The 16,881-nt window shown below is 47.8% G+C and overlaps 1 protein-coding gene across 2 annotated transcripts in view; it reads right to left on the bottom strand.

The window, feature by feature from the left end:
• The window catches only part of LOC144934825 (ras-associating and dilute domain-containing protein-like), a 70,947-nt gene that overhangs the window by 37,262 nt on the left and 16,804 nt on the right, over nt 1-16,881 (bottom strand). Inside the window, exons 8-15 of one of the 2 annotated variants that reach the window (XM_078861035.1) lie at nt 14,231-14,331; nt 6,885-7,116; nt 6,166-6,329; nt 5,304-5,457; nt 4,315-4,556; nt 3,664-4,096; nt 3,474-3,556; nt 2,349-2,413 (exon numbers count right to left, since the gene is read on the bottom strand). In XM_078861035.1, coding sequence (XP_078717161.1) covers nt 2,387-2,413; nt 3,474-3,556; nt 3,664-4,096; nt 4,315-4,556; nt 5,304-5,457; nt 6,166-6,329; nt 6,885-7,116; nt 14,231-14,331 — 1,436 coding nt within the window. In that variant the 3' untranslated portion in view covers nt 2,349-2,386. Of the gene's footprint in view, nt 1-1,128; nt 2,414-3,473; nt 3,557-3,663; nt 4,097-4,314; nt 4,557-5,303; nt 5,458-6,165; nt 6,330-6,884; nt 7,117-14,230; nt 14,332-16,881 lie in introns of those variants that run through there. The other variant, XM_078861026.1, reaches the window with a different exon arrangement.

Genomic DNA, 16,881 nt, shown 5'->3' with positions numbered 1-16,881 from the left:
CAACCCCCATGGCTCCCCCGTAAGCAACGAGAATAAAAAAAAACATAAATATATTTTTCAATCACACAACAGAAAGAGGGTGCCAACTTTTTGATACATTCAGTCCCCCGGAAGGATTGTCAGCCTCTATCAATACATTAATTGTCCCATTCACTCAGCTGCAAGGATCGGCAGTGCTTGCGCGTGTGGACAGCACAGCAACGCACTGGGGTTTGCCCTTCATCTGAATTTGCCATCGTCCGTTGCGGTGGCGATGTGTTTTTCATTGCGATGGTGGCGATGTGTGTGCTCGTGTCGGTTATTAAGGTGGGGGGGGGGGGGCAGAAGCATAGGGGCCGTCCATAAATGACGTCACGCGATTTTGGCCGATTTTTGAACCCCCCCCTCCCCCCCTCGTTACACGGCGTCATAAAGTCAGACCCCTCTCAAATATGACGTCACAAAACTCTGCCCCCCCCCCCAAAACATATTTCCATTTTTAAAATAAAACATGCTTAAAATCACTTTAAACTATTGTCATTGTAGTGCGTATTTAATGTGGCGCTGCACTCTGATGTTGTAGGAGAAAACATTTATATAAAAGGAGGCGTTGGAAATCTGAAAATTAGCATAAAATTAATTTGCAAATATTCAATGTCGAACTAAAACTGCAGATGTTCAGAATATATTGAAAATCTCTTATAATTATAAAAGATTAAAAGTAATTATAACTATAAAAAAATACTTGAAACTTTGTAGTAGAACGAAGCAAAATGGAGAGTACAATCATAACAATCTCATATTAATTTCACAAAATGAAAAGCCCTGGTAGAATCATTAAAATAAAAATGTTTAATAACAATCATTCAAATTTTTTACAAAATGTATGCTTCTCCATTCTCCCATGGAGAAGCAAAATGCTCCATCATGGAATAAATAAAAGGTGACCTTAGTAAATTTAAAAAATCAAATAGTTAATCATGAAAATTAATCAAAATTAGTGTTGTTATAACAATTATATTGTTTATATTTATTTAAAGTTGCGCATTTGGATGTGACGTCACAATTCTCAAACGCCCCCTCCCCCCCTCGTCACATATCGTCACAAATGTCTGACCCCCCTCCCCCCCCCTCGGTGCGTGACGTCATTTATGGGCGGCCCCATAATGTGTAACACACTCCACGAGGAATCCGGTGACCCGAGTTGGATTTCCTATTTACCGCTAACATCTCAATATTTAAACCAGTTTTGGGCCTCACCTAGGTAAACTCAGCCTTAGATTAAGTACCTGGTGAAGTGTGTAAAGACTAGCACTGGGGAGACAAAGGCAGCCAGGCGCAGATGCTTGCCACATCCCCCCCCACCCCTTGTGCACTGTCTTGGCCTTCATAAGTGCTAACAGCACTTGCCTCAGCAGTCTGTGTAGGTTACACAGGAGATCTTTGTTTTCGTTGTGTGTGATGGTGATCATTATGAGGAACGTGATGGTGATTTTTGTGGTGGTAGTGGACGTCGTGGTGGTGGTTACTAGGCCCGCGATTCTATGAATCTTTGAAAATTGCTTCACGAATAAGGTTTTAGCCTCGTTTAAATTCTCTCCTTTGTTCGGTCTTATTTGTTCTGTCTCCTCCTTCCAATAGTCCAAAGGTAGTATATTTACATCTTCACAAATAACTGAATTTTGCACGCGTAATTTTACGAGTGAAAAACGATTTTAGTCAATAAACGGTTACGTGCCTAAAGGTTATACACGTAGAACTCTAGTGCTGACGTACAATGCTGCTGCTGCTGATAAGTGGAGCTGATGGTCACATTCGAGGTCAGGGTGGAGGTGAGAGTGGTTAAGATATTTCTGATAGTGATGCTCGTATCAGTGTTTACTCTGCTGGTAACAATGGCAGTGATGGTGTTTGGGGTTAATGCTACTGGTGGCGTTATTGGCAGCGGTGGTAGTGTTGATGCTGGAAGTGTTGGTGGTGTGGTCGCGGTGATCACAGTGGAGATAATGGTGGTGTGGATGCCTTGGATGGTGGTAATGTTGGTGCTGCTGGTAGTGGTGGTGGTGGTAAGTGGTGGAGTTGATGGTGGAGTTGATGTTGTATCAAGAAAGAACTCTTTCTTGATACAGCAATCGTGCTGTGACGGTTCCACCTGAAGACGGAAGCTTGTGTTGCCTCCGAAACGTCGTGATTTTTCTTTTTCTTTTATTAATTTTAATTTAATTTTTTTACCTACGTGACTTTACCGAAAAAAACCTAAGAATATGAATCCTTGCAGTCACGAAAGCTTCAAATCTAGAATTAGTAGTTGATGTTGCTGGTGGCACTCGTGCTGGCGATGGCGTTGCAGACGGCTTTGTTAGCGGCTCCAAGATGTGTTCCGATGCGGCTCCTTGTTCACGAACATTTAAACCAGGTCTCCGTCATCGTCACTCTGCAGGCGAAAGGATTTGGATGAGTGGGTCCCAGAGAGAAAAAATTAACCCGTAAAAACAAAGTTTTTCACTATAAATCCTTTATATGCGTGGCATCGGTTTTATTTTATTATTCATTTCTGTTTTTCTTGAGTAAGAGTTTCATTTTTATCACATTGGTATTTTAAATTAAATATGATATATTTTTTTCCTAAAAAATAGAAAATTTTGGAAAAAAATTTTCACGAAAATAAATTGTCACGCACAACGAGTCGGTGTGCAAAATGTCAGCTCGATTGGATCACGGGAAGTGGGTTAAAAAACGACCGAAAGATTTGCACGGTCATAAGCGCGCAAGCAAGCAAGCAAGTGAACTTAATATAAAGGATTTAAAAAGAGGGGCATGCACAGAGAAAGCCACAGTCCCTCTCACCTCCACTGTTTCCATCTAAAACTGCAAAACAAAAACACTTCTCCCTTCCGACTCGTTTCTTTGTACCGCTCAACGCTGGAATTCCCGGCCTTCGTCGCTTTGCCCAAATAACTTCTCATACATCTCGCTCAATTCAAGGAAAGCATTTTGCTTGTCTGCAATAGTATCACGAGTGTCCTATGTTGTTTGCTGCTTCTCTTGTAGTCAGTTGCGATGGTTATAGGCCTGTGATTAATTTTTTGTTTATTTTTATAAATCAATGTCATTATCATTATTATACCTGGACCATCGTCACATACCTGCCAACCCTACCGATTTGAGCGGCAGACTGAAAAGTTTGAACATTGTACGGCCTACCGAAATGCAAAACAAAAGTTGAATCAAAACATTTTATTTGATTAAAAACATTTAATGACGTGGTACGATTAGCTTTGCAAGCTGGTATAAGGTTTAAAGGTTCGGTCGAGTTGGAACGCATGTCATCGTTCCTCCATTATCACCATCACTGACGCCATCACAATTTCATTATCATCGTCACATATACCATCATCACACCTCCATTGTCATCATCATTACATACATCATTTATCACTGCCAACTACATCACCAAACTTCCAATATCATCATCACACACACCACCATTATACCTCCATGAGCTTTCGATGAGCCGGAGATATTCGTTGTACAGTAGGGGGTACTTTTCGTACAGAATGAACACCATTTGTCCGACCTGAAATGAGACAATTATCATCACAGCCATGAATGCGAGTCACAGAAATGTGTCACCACGTCATCCAAAAAAAGCCGCAAAATAACAAGGTCCGTGCGAATCACAACCTTTCACGCTGGCTTGACCCTCGGCGCCATCTGCTGGCAGCGCCGTCCGTCTGCGACCCATCCTCACTTCCTCCTGTGCCGAGGCCTCTGGCAACCTTTGACCTTGCTGGGGCAAGCGCAGAAATTGGCCTGGCTGACCGCAGAGCGAGGAGTCCTCCGAGGGACTGGTCCCGGCACCATCACCGCCGCCAGCGCCAGTGCCACCTTCAGCATCACCTGAAATTTCTGGCCGCCCGGGTTTAGACCGCGAGTCGTCGTGTTTGACGACAAGCGGCCGGGACGAGCGGCGGAAACTCGGGTAGCGTCCGAAACTCTCCGTGGGTCTCCGCAGGGAAACATGCTGCTGCATGGACAGGTCTTGCGTTCCACTGTGACTCCACGACTTCCTGATCTCCTGCCCGATCGCAGACGGGCGCCTGGGCTGTGCCGTGGCCTGCGAAGAGCGCGGCGAGTTGTTGTTAATGCCATCTCACTCACTCGCTTAGCGGTGTCCAGATCTGATCCCAATTTGCCAAATTGGGTCAATTACTGCAGTCGCAAAGAACAGCGAACGCATTATAACCATTTAAAAAACATCAGCGTGAAAATCGTTTAAATGGATTAATTGTTTGACGCATAGCGAGGACGAACACCGTATGTGGTAATACTCACATCATCGGCACGGCAGATTCGAAATGTCCCCTTCCGCTTCTGCTCCAACCGGGGTGCCTCCTCCTGGGCCTCGCCGACAGGAAGTGACATCACGCACTGCAGGCGACGCAGGAAGTGCTGCACCTGCCCCAGGATTCTCTGGAAGGCTGGCTCGGGAGCGGTGTCCACGTCTCCTACTGTTGCGTGGGTGTCCTCGGATGGCGGAGAGATCATGGGCTGATCATCGAAGCCCACGAGGATTTCTGGGGAGGGATCGCGGATGAGGCAACGGGGATAGTGTTACGACGTAGGCGCGGAACAGTGTGGTGGGAGCAGTCGGTGGTAGTTGGAGAGGTCAGTGTGGTTTGGGTGGTAGATGATAGGTCGCAGATCCCATCGCATCCGTTTTTTCGTCACAAGATTCGTCAGTATTTTGGGCATTGGGAACTCTTGCATCCCTGATTGTCTTCAATTACAACAGGATTTTTAAACATCGATTTTCATCAATGTGCTATCGGTGTCATGTCATGGGATTAATAATCTAATTGGAACTCACAGAGTCGTCGATTCACCCGAATAGCCCATGGAAGGAGATATCACAATACTACTGCTGAAATCTCTTCAGGTGACCTGTTAGTCACTCGCACCAACCAGCATGGTGAAGTATGGTCAAATAACCCTCAACACGAACCACGAAGTGGTGAGAGGTCCTCTTCCAGCGATAGGAAGACAAATGGGCCATGCACACACGCACGCAGTCGTAACATCGACACTGTTTTTGTGACACAGGTCTCTTAAAAAGCAATCACCTCAATGGGCTCCCACCTGGACTAAATAAAGATGTACGACTGGACGCGACTGCACGTACTTTCATTTGGCCCACCTGGACGGGAGGAGGGGATGGGGGGGATGGGGGGGGGGAGGGGGTGGGGGGTGCGGTGGGAGGTTGCGATTGTCGGCGAGACGGGGAAGGCGGTGGGGGCCCACCCCGCGCATCCGCGTGGACTCACCGCTGGCGAGCGCCTCTTCCCGCTCGTGCGCGTCCGGCTGCCACCCCGGTGGGGCCTCCCAGGCGGGGCCGCCGCCGCTGTACCGCCGCAGCACGGTGTGCAGCTGTGCGGGGCTGAGCGCCGGGAACGCCTTGCGCAGGGACGACCACGAGCACTGGAGCGATCGCGCGGGCAGACGAGAGACACGCGCGCAGACGCGGCGCGAAGGGACGGCGCTCGTTTTATTGTTTTACGACGGTGAAGGGTGTGCAGGTTGCCTACGGAAATACCGGGTTAAATGAGGAGTCCCACTGCCCCTCAACAAAACCCCGTTGTTCCTGTTCAGGCCAAATTTTGCCTATTTACAGCTCGTGATGTATACCATTAAAAAAGCAACGAAGCCTGTCATTGTCAACCCTCCAGCACCAATAGCAGTTGTGCTATGGAGAGAATTTCCCCTGACAAGGAAATCTGCAATTTCTATCGCTGACTGGGAGCTACTAACATATGGGCGGCACCCAGATCTGTTTTAATTTCTAAATTGTATTATTATCATCATCACATAGATGGACAGATGGACAAACAACCAAACCGCTAGAGAACTCGACAGCAAGACAAGCAGACAGACAGCAGACAAACATATAGCCAACCATACAAGCCAGAACAGACAACAGCTGACCAAACAGGCAGACGTCCAGAAGAGATGGGCAGACTAACCACCAGCCAGCTAGACAGACGGATCAACAGACAGCCCAACCGACTCTAAGTATGTATGTTTAACAACTTCTTTCCCACCGTACCGGGGGTGCAGTAGACACAGAGACAGACGGATAAGTAGGGCCCACTCACCACTGCCAGCTTGGCTGGCCCATTCACGACTCACCTTGGCGAGCTTCGCGGGCGGGTTTGCAAGCAGGCGCGATGCGGCGAGTGCCGGTGCGAGGATGGCGTGGGGCTCCTGCCCCAGCTGTGTCTCCGTGCACCACGTGAGGAGGATGCTCACGCTGGCGTAGAACCGCACGTCGGGACGGAAGCCGCTCTCCAGGCCTGCGTGCGGTTGCCGAACGAATTACGTTATAAGGTCGCGCTGATCGCAACGCAAAGTGTTTCGCCCACAAATTATCCACGACAACTTCCTAATTTCGTCAAAGAGCAGCATAAACCATCATCCGAGCTCTGGTCATCCTGGCAGTGGTGGCTTTTTGCTGGCCATCGTGCGGAGATGGTCACTTCATCGCGCCCTTTCAAATGCGCCTCTGTGGCTGTCTGGAATGCTCTTCCTTCCGATATTAGGAAGCCACTGGAACAATGCACTTTTGAAAAGAGGTTGAAAACTCATTTCTTTAGAACTTCTTTTTAAAGAAATTAGTTTTTCAAACTCGAGTGGCAATAGGCAGGGACATGTCATGAGAACAACTCACAGAGTGATGACAAAACTATGGAGTGGAGGCCGAGAGAAGGGAAGAAAAGCCGAGGGAGGAAATGGCCTTAACCCAGCAACAAAATGTTACAGGCCGACAACAACAGCCACCGGATCGTGATGGCACAGCGGAGATTAGAACACAATCAGGGAACAAAAAATACAGAGCCTTTGATTCGCACCTCTCTCCATGAGCGAGTTGAAGATGAGCGCGTGGGAGAAGCGCAGCAGGTACCCGGCCAGCTGCGCCGACAGTTTCGCGTCGACGCCTTGCCACGCCAGGAGGTCGGAGGTCACCTGGAAGACGGCCAGCACAGCCGCCACCTTGGGCGGGCCCTCCTGGGGCCCCGCGGCCGGCCCCTCCTGGCCCGCGCACGTGCCCTCCAGCAGCTCTGGCAGGACCTGGTACAGGATCTGTGAGGGCAGAATTTCAGCCTCTTTAGTGAGAAAATGGTGTCGTGATTTTCCGTGATATTCCTCATCATGGAATACCATGGGATGACCTGACTCAGCTGGCTCAGATTGCTATATATAGCTCCGTGAGCTTTACCTGGTGAAATAAAAAATAGTTTAATATTGGTTTAGTATTTGTGTGTTTTGTCACTGAAACGTGGCGACGATGTTCCCCACGCACACAGTGCATCCACCATCGTAACCATTCCGTAGCCTGCGCCCACCTTAAGGCTTTTGTGTGCCCATGTGGGGTCATGCCCCATGGGTTTGAAAACCGCTTGTCTAAGAAAATGGGTCTCTACACTTTATCTTTGGTCGCTATATGGTATTATGGTCCACAGTCAAATGTGCGAGGTTCAGTCAAAAAGTTGACGTGAATCATTCATAAGATCCATCCTAATTAAACTCGGGGTTTCTCCTGCGTCGTGGTGACACTCGCCTGCGATCAAGCGCTTTCGAAGCGAGGGTTGGTGGATCACGGAGAGATCTGTGAAACTCCCAAACCCGCTGGGCTGCGGAGTGGCCAGGAGATGGCATCACAGCAAGGCCATTTTTGGATCCATCGGCTACCGCCTCAAGCCCCCCACAAAACACGACGAATCGGGAATAACCGGTTGGTACGCACGCAATGCGACACATCCATCATAAGCATATTTATTTTAATCGATACACCCTTACATGCCTAGCAGATTTTCTAAATGTTTTGACCACTCGTACGTACGAGTATACTGTGTTCGCACAGACGAACAAAGCGTCAGCCTTGAAAGACTTCAAACACCGCTGCAGGTAAAGCACCGCCAGCAGATGGCGCGTGTGTGTGTCTGTGTGTGTCTGTACGTGTGTGTGTCTGTGTGTGAGTCTGTGTGTGTCTGTACGGAGCGTTATTGTAGCGGTTAGCGCGCTGCGCTATGAACCCGGCGACACGGGTTCGATTCCCGCTCACGGCCAACACCAGTGACGAGTATCTAAACCGGTCCCGGGCCTCCCCTAGGTCGACTCAGCCTCAAATGAGTACCTGGTGCGGTGTGTAAACATTGCCACTGGGGAGACAAAGGCGGTCGGGCGTGGTGCTGGCCATCCACCCCCTCGTGTACCGTTCCGGCCTTCATAGGTGCTCGCTAACAGCACTTGCCCCTACAGTCTGTTAAGGCTATATGGGGGATCTTTGTCTGTGTGTGTGTCTGTGTGTGTGTGTCTGTTTAACAGCAGAGGTCTCACTCCGAATCAGTCGAGCGGCAATATCTTTTCATCGGTTGCGTAACGCTGTGTGGAAGCTACCTGGTCTGTCGCTTCGCACGAAGCCTCAGGTCTTCTCGGCCACAGTCCTTCCCTCCCTTCTCTACGCTTGCGAAACTTGGACCCCCTAATGGAGGATCTACGCTGGTTAGAAACATTTAGGCTGGCCTGCCTACGATCCATCCTGGGTTTAACCAGGCTGGATTGTGCGAGGAGCTCACAAATCCTTGAAAGATCTGGGCAAAGTCCCATCGGTGAGCTCCTTCAGCAGGCAAGGCTGCGTTGGCTGGGTCATGTAGCCCGCATGCCCAACCACCGCATGCCTAAACAGCTTTTGTTCGGCCGGATCAAGGGGGTTAAATGGGCGCGGCACGGGCTAGAGAAGTGATGGAGTGATGTGGTACAGGAGGACGTGGAGCTGAGTGGACTTGCCAACAGGGGCGGTTTCTTCATTAGGGCGATTGGGCGACGCACCACCAATGTCATTCAACCACAGAGTCACGCTAGCCGTCACTGTGCCTCTGGATATAGTCCAATCAGCGTCATGTCACGTTCTGTGGAGTACCGCCTCTTTTTGGGAGATTTCACTCCGGCTGAGAATCGCCCAGGGTGTTCCCATAGACTTACATTCAAAGATGTTTTTTTTCGAACGGCGGGCGCTGCAATGCATTCTCTATGGCTTCCGGGAGGGCTCGCACTAACGTCATCATACGTAAGCACGTTTCAGTCAACAATTTTATTTGTCGCCACCTAGTGGAATCTTTAATAAAAGAAACTTGAGTGGATTGTATTAATAGTGAGTATAGAAACAAACAAGATGTATTGTAAGAGTCACTTTATTTTTCATTAATATTAAAGAAGTGAAGTTGCCTTTACATGCTTAAGCTGTTAATTTATCCTTTGCATGGGTGGACCTTATCCTTATAAATCATCCAGACATTTGCCCCCCCTGAGAGATTTTGCAGGAGCCGCCACTGCTTGCCAATGACTGGTACCAGCGGTGTCAAGATCGGCCTCTGTGGAGGAGGCTCGTGAAGGACGCTACTGGGCAGTTGGAGGCAGTCGCCCTCCAACAACAACGGAGGGCGGAGGAGCGACGCTCACAACAACGAGCGGAGCGCCGGGTGGCTAAAGCACAGCAAGTTGGCACAGTAGGGGGCACAGGTGGTGCATCAGCAAGCCATCTCGGTCATCTCAGTCAGTCGACCCGTGGCACCTGGGTCTGCCCCGTGACCTCCTGCCAGCGGGCGTTCGACACTTCACGTGGCCTCAAGGTGCACATGGCCTGGCACAAGCGTCGTGGTGACGTCACCGCCACTTAGTGGCGAATGGCGGTTGTTGTTGTTGTTGTCTGTGTGTTTGTGTGTCTGTGTGTGTGGGGAGCCGTAGTGCAGCGCTTAGCGTGCTGCGCTATGAACCTGGCGACGCGAGTTCGATTCCCGCTCACGGCCAACACCAGTGACGATTATCTAAACCGGTCCCGGGCCTCCCCTAGGTCGACTCAGCCTCAAATGAGTACCTGGTGCAGTGTGCAAACATCGCCACTGGGGAGACAAAGGCGGTCGGGCGTGGTGCTGGCCACCCACCCCCTCGTGTACCGTGCCGGCCTTCATAGGTGCTCGCTAACAGCACTTGCCCCTACAGTCTGTTAAAGCTATACGGGGGAAGCTTTGTCTTTGCGGATGTAAATGACCACCAAACACTTTGCAGTTTACAACCCCGACTCAATTACAGGAGCAACCAGCTCATTTAACTTCAAAGCATTGGCTCAGTTTAAAGGGGTGTGTTTTCATTTCCCCACCTAGGTAAGGACAACTTCAAACTTCCTGCGGGATTTGTTTTTTAACACTGAAAGCACTGGACCATAATAAACCAATCCCAGATTTAATTCCCGCCCTAATGCATTGCACGGACCACACGGGGTTAATCATTGCGGCCACTTGGCTGCCCATCGCTGGACGATGACTCCGGTTTTAAAAACCAAACATTTTTTAAAAAATACTGCGACTGTCATAGTCGCAGCTCGGAAAACACTCGTGTGTTATCGTGCTGGCTTAGAACACAGAGTTATAGTGGGCTGATGTTTCGGGTAATGTCCCTTCTTCAGGCACAGGGGAGTGCAGAGAGAGTGGCTGACTCGCCAGTTACAATCATTGAAACGTCCAACGGGTAATGAACTACACGGGATGGATAAATGTAATAGAAAGTCACGTACAAGTTCACAAAATAACCAGGGATGTCTGTCAGAGAGACACGGCTGTGAGCGACGGCAGGATGTGCATTACCTCGGCAGCAGCCGGTGAAGGTGGGGAGATGACGACGTTGAAGGAGAGGAAGATGAATGGGTTGGAATGCTTTCGAAAAGTCTAAACTTTGCCACAACTACGTACGGTGTGAAAGAAGTTCAACGTATATACATATCTGAAGAAAACAGCTGTACTCATTGCAAATGTCAAAACCTCGTGGATCGGATATAGAGGCACTGACAAAGAAAACTAAACAAAAACTTCTAAAATAAAATGACGATTATTTGAACCGATCCTGGGCATAAACAAACATTTTTTTGCAGAAAACCAGGGAGAGAGACCGGTGCTAATGATGCCATTGAGAGACGTGAAGAGGAATATGCAAATGGCTCAGAGAAGACACACATGCTTATAAAATACACAGTGTTGACTGTCAAGTGACATTTGACTTGGGCAGGACACATGGATGGCCGGTGGGCGAGATTAACAATTGGGTGGCAAACAGAAGCGGAAACGAGCCAGAGAGGATCTCCCCCCCCCCCCCCGTGGAGATGAAATAATCTCGCGTGCACGTGGAACTCTCCTGAAAAATAAGACTGCGAAGGATAAGACTGCGAAGGAATGAAAAATAACACTGCGAAGGATGGCGAGAGGGCTTTGGGGAGGAGGCCTTCTTGCAGCAGTGGATAGATCATGGCTGATGATAACATGTTGTATGTAATGTGTTGATGTGACCCATGCCACCGCCCGAGGTTGTTGCTACATTGACGACTGTGTTTCACAAATCATTGATTCTTGAGAACTCTGAATCGTGACAATTCACCGCATTGCCGGGGGAGTGGCGATTCAGCCTCGGGGTCTCTGTTTTGCTCATTCGATATTTTTTTTGTTAAACCGGCAATTTCTTCAGTCCACTGATCATTGGCAAAAAGCCATTCCGAATACACAATAAACAGGCTCGTTTCATTTCACAAATGAATGTCATATTCTCATCAATGTTTAACCTGGAATTAAGTCAGGGCCCTTAAACCGGGACCTCTTTACCATGGTGAGTCACAGTAGAATCATCGCCAGCCTTTTACTGAATTAACACCGAGCAGCTCAGCCTGCCGCATAAACAGAGTTTATGATAATAATAATTCCCTTCACCCAGATAAACCTCACCGAGTCTAAAGACTCTTTTTCAGGAGAGTTCCATTTCGGAATGCACGACCAATTCCGGTGATGTGTATTTGGTACGTGGCAGAAAAACTGGTATAGCTGGAAAGATCAAACCCGTCATGCATATGAGGAGGTACGACTCAAAGCTCCATTTCCTGGCCACCTCATAGCCCAAGCCCCAACACCTGATATTCTGAGATCAAAATGATAAAGCGCTTGACGAGAGCAGGCTGTACAACTCCCTTAAATGAACCTGATAGTGGGCAGGGTTAGGGCAAGCTCAGCCTAAAGTTCTTGCCTTAAGTATCATGCGACACACTCACAAATATACAACCCCTATCATTCGTGACCCAAGTAAACTACCTAACATGAAGTGCGATGTTGGAACGAATAGAAAGCTCGCTTTTTAGCCTGCTACCAAGTAACCAGTATACATATACGCTCTATTGGACAATATAATGGGTATCATTCTCATATCGATGACTGCTCGTCATAGTGTTTGTAAAATCGTGGTGGAGCCAGCTCCATTGGTAGCAATGGGGATATAGGTTTTTTTGGGTTAGATCACGTAAATATATAAATGTGTCGTTAAACCCGCCACCACCCGACAGACAATTGGTAAGGTTTGTCACGTAAACAGAACATGGCAATTCGTTACTAGTACAGCACACCGGTGTTTATATTTACACGATCTATCCCAAAAAAAACCTATATTATGGATGATATTGGTCGCGAAATCCTACGTGTTAAATCTGATGTAGAAAAATCAGTCACTATGGAATATGATAGCCCAGGAGTACGAATCGCAGCCACAGTGAACTCAGTTCCATCATCATCATCATCACCACCACCACCATCATCATCATCATCCCTGGGTCAGTAAATTGATGGAGGCTTCACTACTTGGTGCAGGAGCAGTCAACAGCGGTTGCATTATGGGGCAGACTGCTCCTTGCCATATGAATGTGGAATTGCCATATCTAGCTCAGAACCGTCAACGGAAAAAAGCACTCGGTCCCCAAAACTCATTCAAGCCTGGTGGACACCAAGTCTTCTTTTGTTTTACGTGCGATAGTTTTTTGTTGCTTATAATTTATTTATCCCATTTCTAAATCCACGGCGTGGAATTTGAAGGGCCTCCCCCTTAGCTACTCGCTGCATTCCTCTCTCTCCTTGGCAACCGTTGCCAAGGAGGCCGCAGCATTTGAAACTGACGTGGCTGGGCTGATGTCATTATTGTGCTTGTCTCTGTGAACGGAATACCATTACGGCTCGGCTCCCTGCCTCTCGCGTAGAAAATGTGCCCCAGGGCAGAGCAACATGTGGCTACGGTTAACCTTCACCCAGATGCGCGTGCTCGTTTGCGATTGTGTGTGTGTGTGAGTGCCCTTTGAGTGAAGTGAAGAATGTTGTTTCATTAAAACTGGAGGAAGATTTTTTTTTTTACAAGCGTCACTACCCTAATGACATGGATTACCATCAACATGACCGCTCTTATTACCATCGTGACTTTCATAAATAGCATTAACGTATGGTTCAGTGAAGTAATCTTTAAATATCACAATTATCATCCTGACTATTATCAACACCATCATCATGAACATGATCATCATCATATCCATCACGAGCATTTCCTGCTGGATCGTATTACGCAGTAAACCCAGCCTCTCTCAGACTAAAGAGGAATAACCTCTGTGGCATGAATGTCCTCCCCCCGCCAGCCCCCCATTGTCCCCACCCGTATTCCCAATCAATCCCCACTCGATTATAAAATGCAACGCAAAACAAAAACACGTGACACACACATTTACTGGCTGTGTTGGCAAGGCTGCTGCGATGGGATCCAGTCATCCTGGCACAATGAGTTCCTCACACAAACACATATATATAGACCAGACCTCCCAAGGGCACCCACTTTTAGCAAGCACATCAGCACATCTTGGAGAGGTATGCACCTGGGCTAAACTTCACATCAATCCCATCTCATTGAAATTACACTTTGCTATTGGGCTCTTTTGTCCAGTATTCATGCTGGCATTTGTAATGTACGAACAGTGAGTGATTAATAGGTCATCAGCACGCAACGTGATTGAAAGATAAACATGCCCTATGTAGCCTTCAGAGGCTGTTGGAGTAAGCGCTGTTTGCGAGCACCTATTGACACCACCACAGTGGACGATCACATGGTGCAGCCATTACTACACCCAGTCGCCTTTGTCTCCCCAGCGTTGATGTCACGCAACACTCCAAGGACTTATTTAACGTTTAGTCGACCTTGGGGAGGCCAAAATCAGTTCAGATATACACTTCGAATATTAGCTGTGGCTGGCAATAGAACTCAGATGACTGGGTTCGAGACACCACTGCTCCCCATCAGTCACACGCACAGCCTTGTATGCACATACGCACGCACGGGCGCACAATTAGCTGACCTTGCATATGTAGAAGGCGTACTGCTGGAAGGTGTAGAGCACCACCTCTTCCAGCACAGACGCCGCCTCCTCCATTGCCTCCACGTTCTGCGTTTCATCGTCTGTGCACAGGCATTCAAGACACTTGTGAGAAAGAGAAAGAGAGCCTTATCTCACTTATCGCTGTTTTGCTTTCGGGATCAGAACCCGATTAGAACCAAATCTTTTTACAGTCTTTCCATGACTGCCGGGAAAGCACGCTGGCTCGGTCCGTGAACCAGGCTAACCGGCCCCAGCCCGCACTCTCACGGCGGGCCTAGCAGGACGATTTTGCTCCAAGCAGTCTGCCGATGTGAGCTCAAGAGCTCCCTTCCGTAAGGGAATGGTGCGCTTTCACCTGGGCTGCCCTTGGAACTAATTGTGACACCAAGGGGTCAACTCACATATTGGATTGCGCTATCAATCGTGGCAAGATGTTAACTACCTCGCCTGGAATGCAGGAGGTTGTGGGTTCGATACTGACCCTGACGTCTGTATATTTGAAGTTTGCATGTTCTCCCCTTGGTGGCGTGGATTTTTCTCCGGGTCCTCTGGTTTTTCCCTCCACATTTAGAAACATGGGTTGAGAGTATATGGCTGCTTGAAATTTGTACGTGATGAGCCACTGTGCTACGTTATCATTTGTGGCCAGGTCGCTTCTGAAAAAGAGCTATATAGCTCAGGGGGCCTAACCTGCTAAAATATATATATATTTTTTAAATAGTTTAAGTCTTTTGTCCAACCCAATTTTGGGCCACATTTTTTTTCATGACAAATAAATCTTCGCTTTGGATTCCCTAAATTACCCAAAGCATAATGTATGCCTTGTAAAAGTAACTTGTGCTTTGAAGTTGCTTCTTGTGGCTCAGGAAGTTTGGGAACGCAGATCAGAGCAACGTTGTTGATCCTGGAACAGCCCAGAACCGGTCCTGGAAACCAAGCATGGCTCAGCCAACGGTCAAGGGAACGTAGCATTTTTGCCTCGTCCATCACCACAAATCTGACAACATAGTTGTGAAGGTCTGTGGTCGATCCAATATACAATAGGTAGGGCATTTATGACTCTGTTTCATTGCTAAACAGACTGCAATCCTTCTGGGATGTCTGTAATAACCTGTAACAATCGAAGTATGGGGGTATGCCCAAGCCCGGTGTGGAACTTCCTTATTATGTCTAAGGGACCTCCTTTATGCCAGTATCAAAAATGTTTAAAAATAAGAATAGGTTTTACCCTTTCTGGCAATAAAACAGTTGTAAAAATGTTCAAACACCACATTGATACCTTTTGCAAGGCATCAAGTTTGCATTAACCACACGTACTTGTGGCAAAACATGCACAGAAACATGCTCTGATAATTTGTGCATTATTATACATTTCTTATTTTGCAGTAATGTACGTAGAACTTCTGTCGCACCGGACATAGCCAACCATGCTAATCGGAGATGCGAGAGTAAGTAACATCGCAGGGGCCTGTATCTCCATCTGAAGTGCCGGTCAAGCAAATGCAGCAATGGGATGATAGTTGGCCGAATCAACGCCTGACTGCAATTAGAACTCACGGCCTTCCCACAGTGGGTTCAGGAGTCTAATCACGGTGCCGTGTGCTTAGTTATCATCATAATAAAAAAAACTCCTTAATTGATCCAGGAAACCTTTACCGAGCCTCAAGACACCGTTTTTTTTTCCAGGAGGCTCCTGAATTGTGATGCTGGGCTGGTTAATTACTGAACGTTTATGCACGTGGGAGGTAACAGGAATTCCTGAAGAAGCCTCATGTCTGTTTCATTGCCTCGTTGTTATTGTTTTGACGTCTTGTTTTGTTTTAATTACTCTCTGTGGTTTTAGTCCGACCATGATGATGATGACGACGACAACGTTTGCGTGCTGCCTGCACATGCGAAAGCATGCCTATGTGTGCGTGTATTCGCGTCCCAACGCGTGTGCACTCCTGCGCGTTTTCCATGCGTGCCTGCACGCCTGCCGTGTGTTTGTGCCAAACGAAAAAAAAACACGAAAGATAAAAAGGAGACGGTAAACTAGACCAGAAAAATCGTGCATACACATGGGTTGTGTAATGCTTAGCGTTGAATTAGCAAATAGAGAAGCTGATGGGTAGCTGTCAGGGCAAAAACGCACTCACGGACATGCGTGTGTATGTGTGCACACAAGCAATATATATGTACAAGAACATAACTTGTCCTTTTTGAGCTGGATTATGTCTCCGGGATTTGGGAAACCCTCTGATCTATGTGGCCGGTTTTCAATAGGATAGGTAACCAAGGCAAAAACCTTCCACTACGACCCTGTAAACATGCAACGTTGGGTCAACATCGGCATGTGGTTGCAACCGTTGAACCGTTGGCCAAATGTTTCATGTTTACTGGTAAGTTTGTTCAAAAACACATTGGACCATCTAAACGAGAGATACATGCACGCCCCTGTGATGGATGGACCGACAGCGCAAACGCATGAACGCATGAACGCATTTGGATCTACGGTTGAAATGCACCTTACAAAATCAAATGATACTTTTATCATTTGGAAATCGTAACAGACAAGGCACACACGACTCGATTAAATCACGACCCCAAATCCGAGGCGCCTCGGGGCGAGTCGCCACGCACGTTTGCCG

Source organism: Lampetra fluviatilis, chromosome 1 (genome assembly GCF_964198595.1).
Source record: "Lampetra fluviatilis chromosome 1, kcLamFluv1.1, whole genome shotgun sequence".
NCBI lineage: Eukaryota > Metazoa > Chordata > Hyperoartia > Petromyzontiformes > Petromyzontidae > Lampetra > Lampetra fluviatilis.
This window is presented reverse-complemented; position numbering and strand designations above follow the sequence as displayed.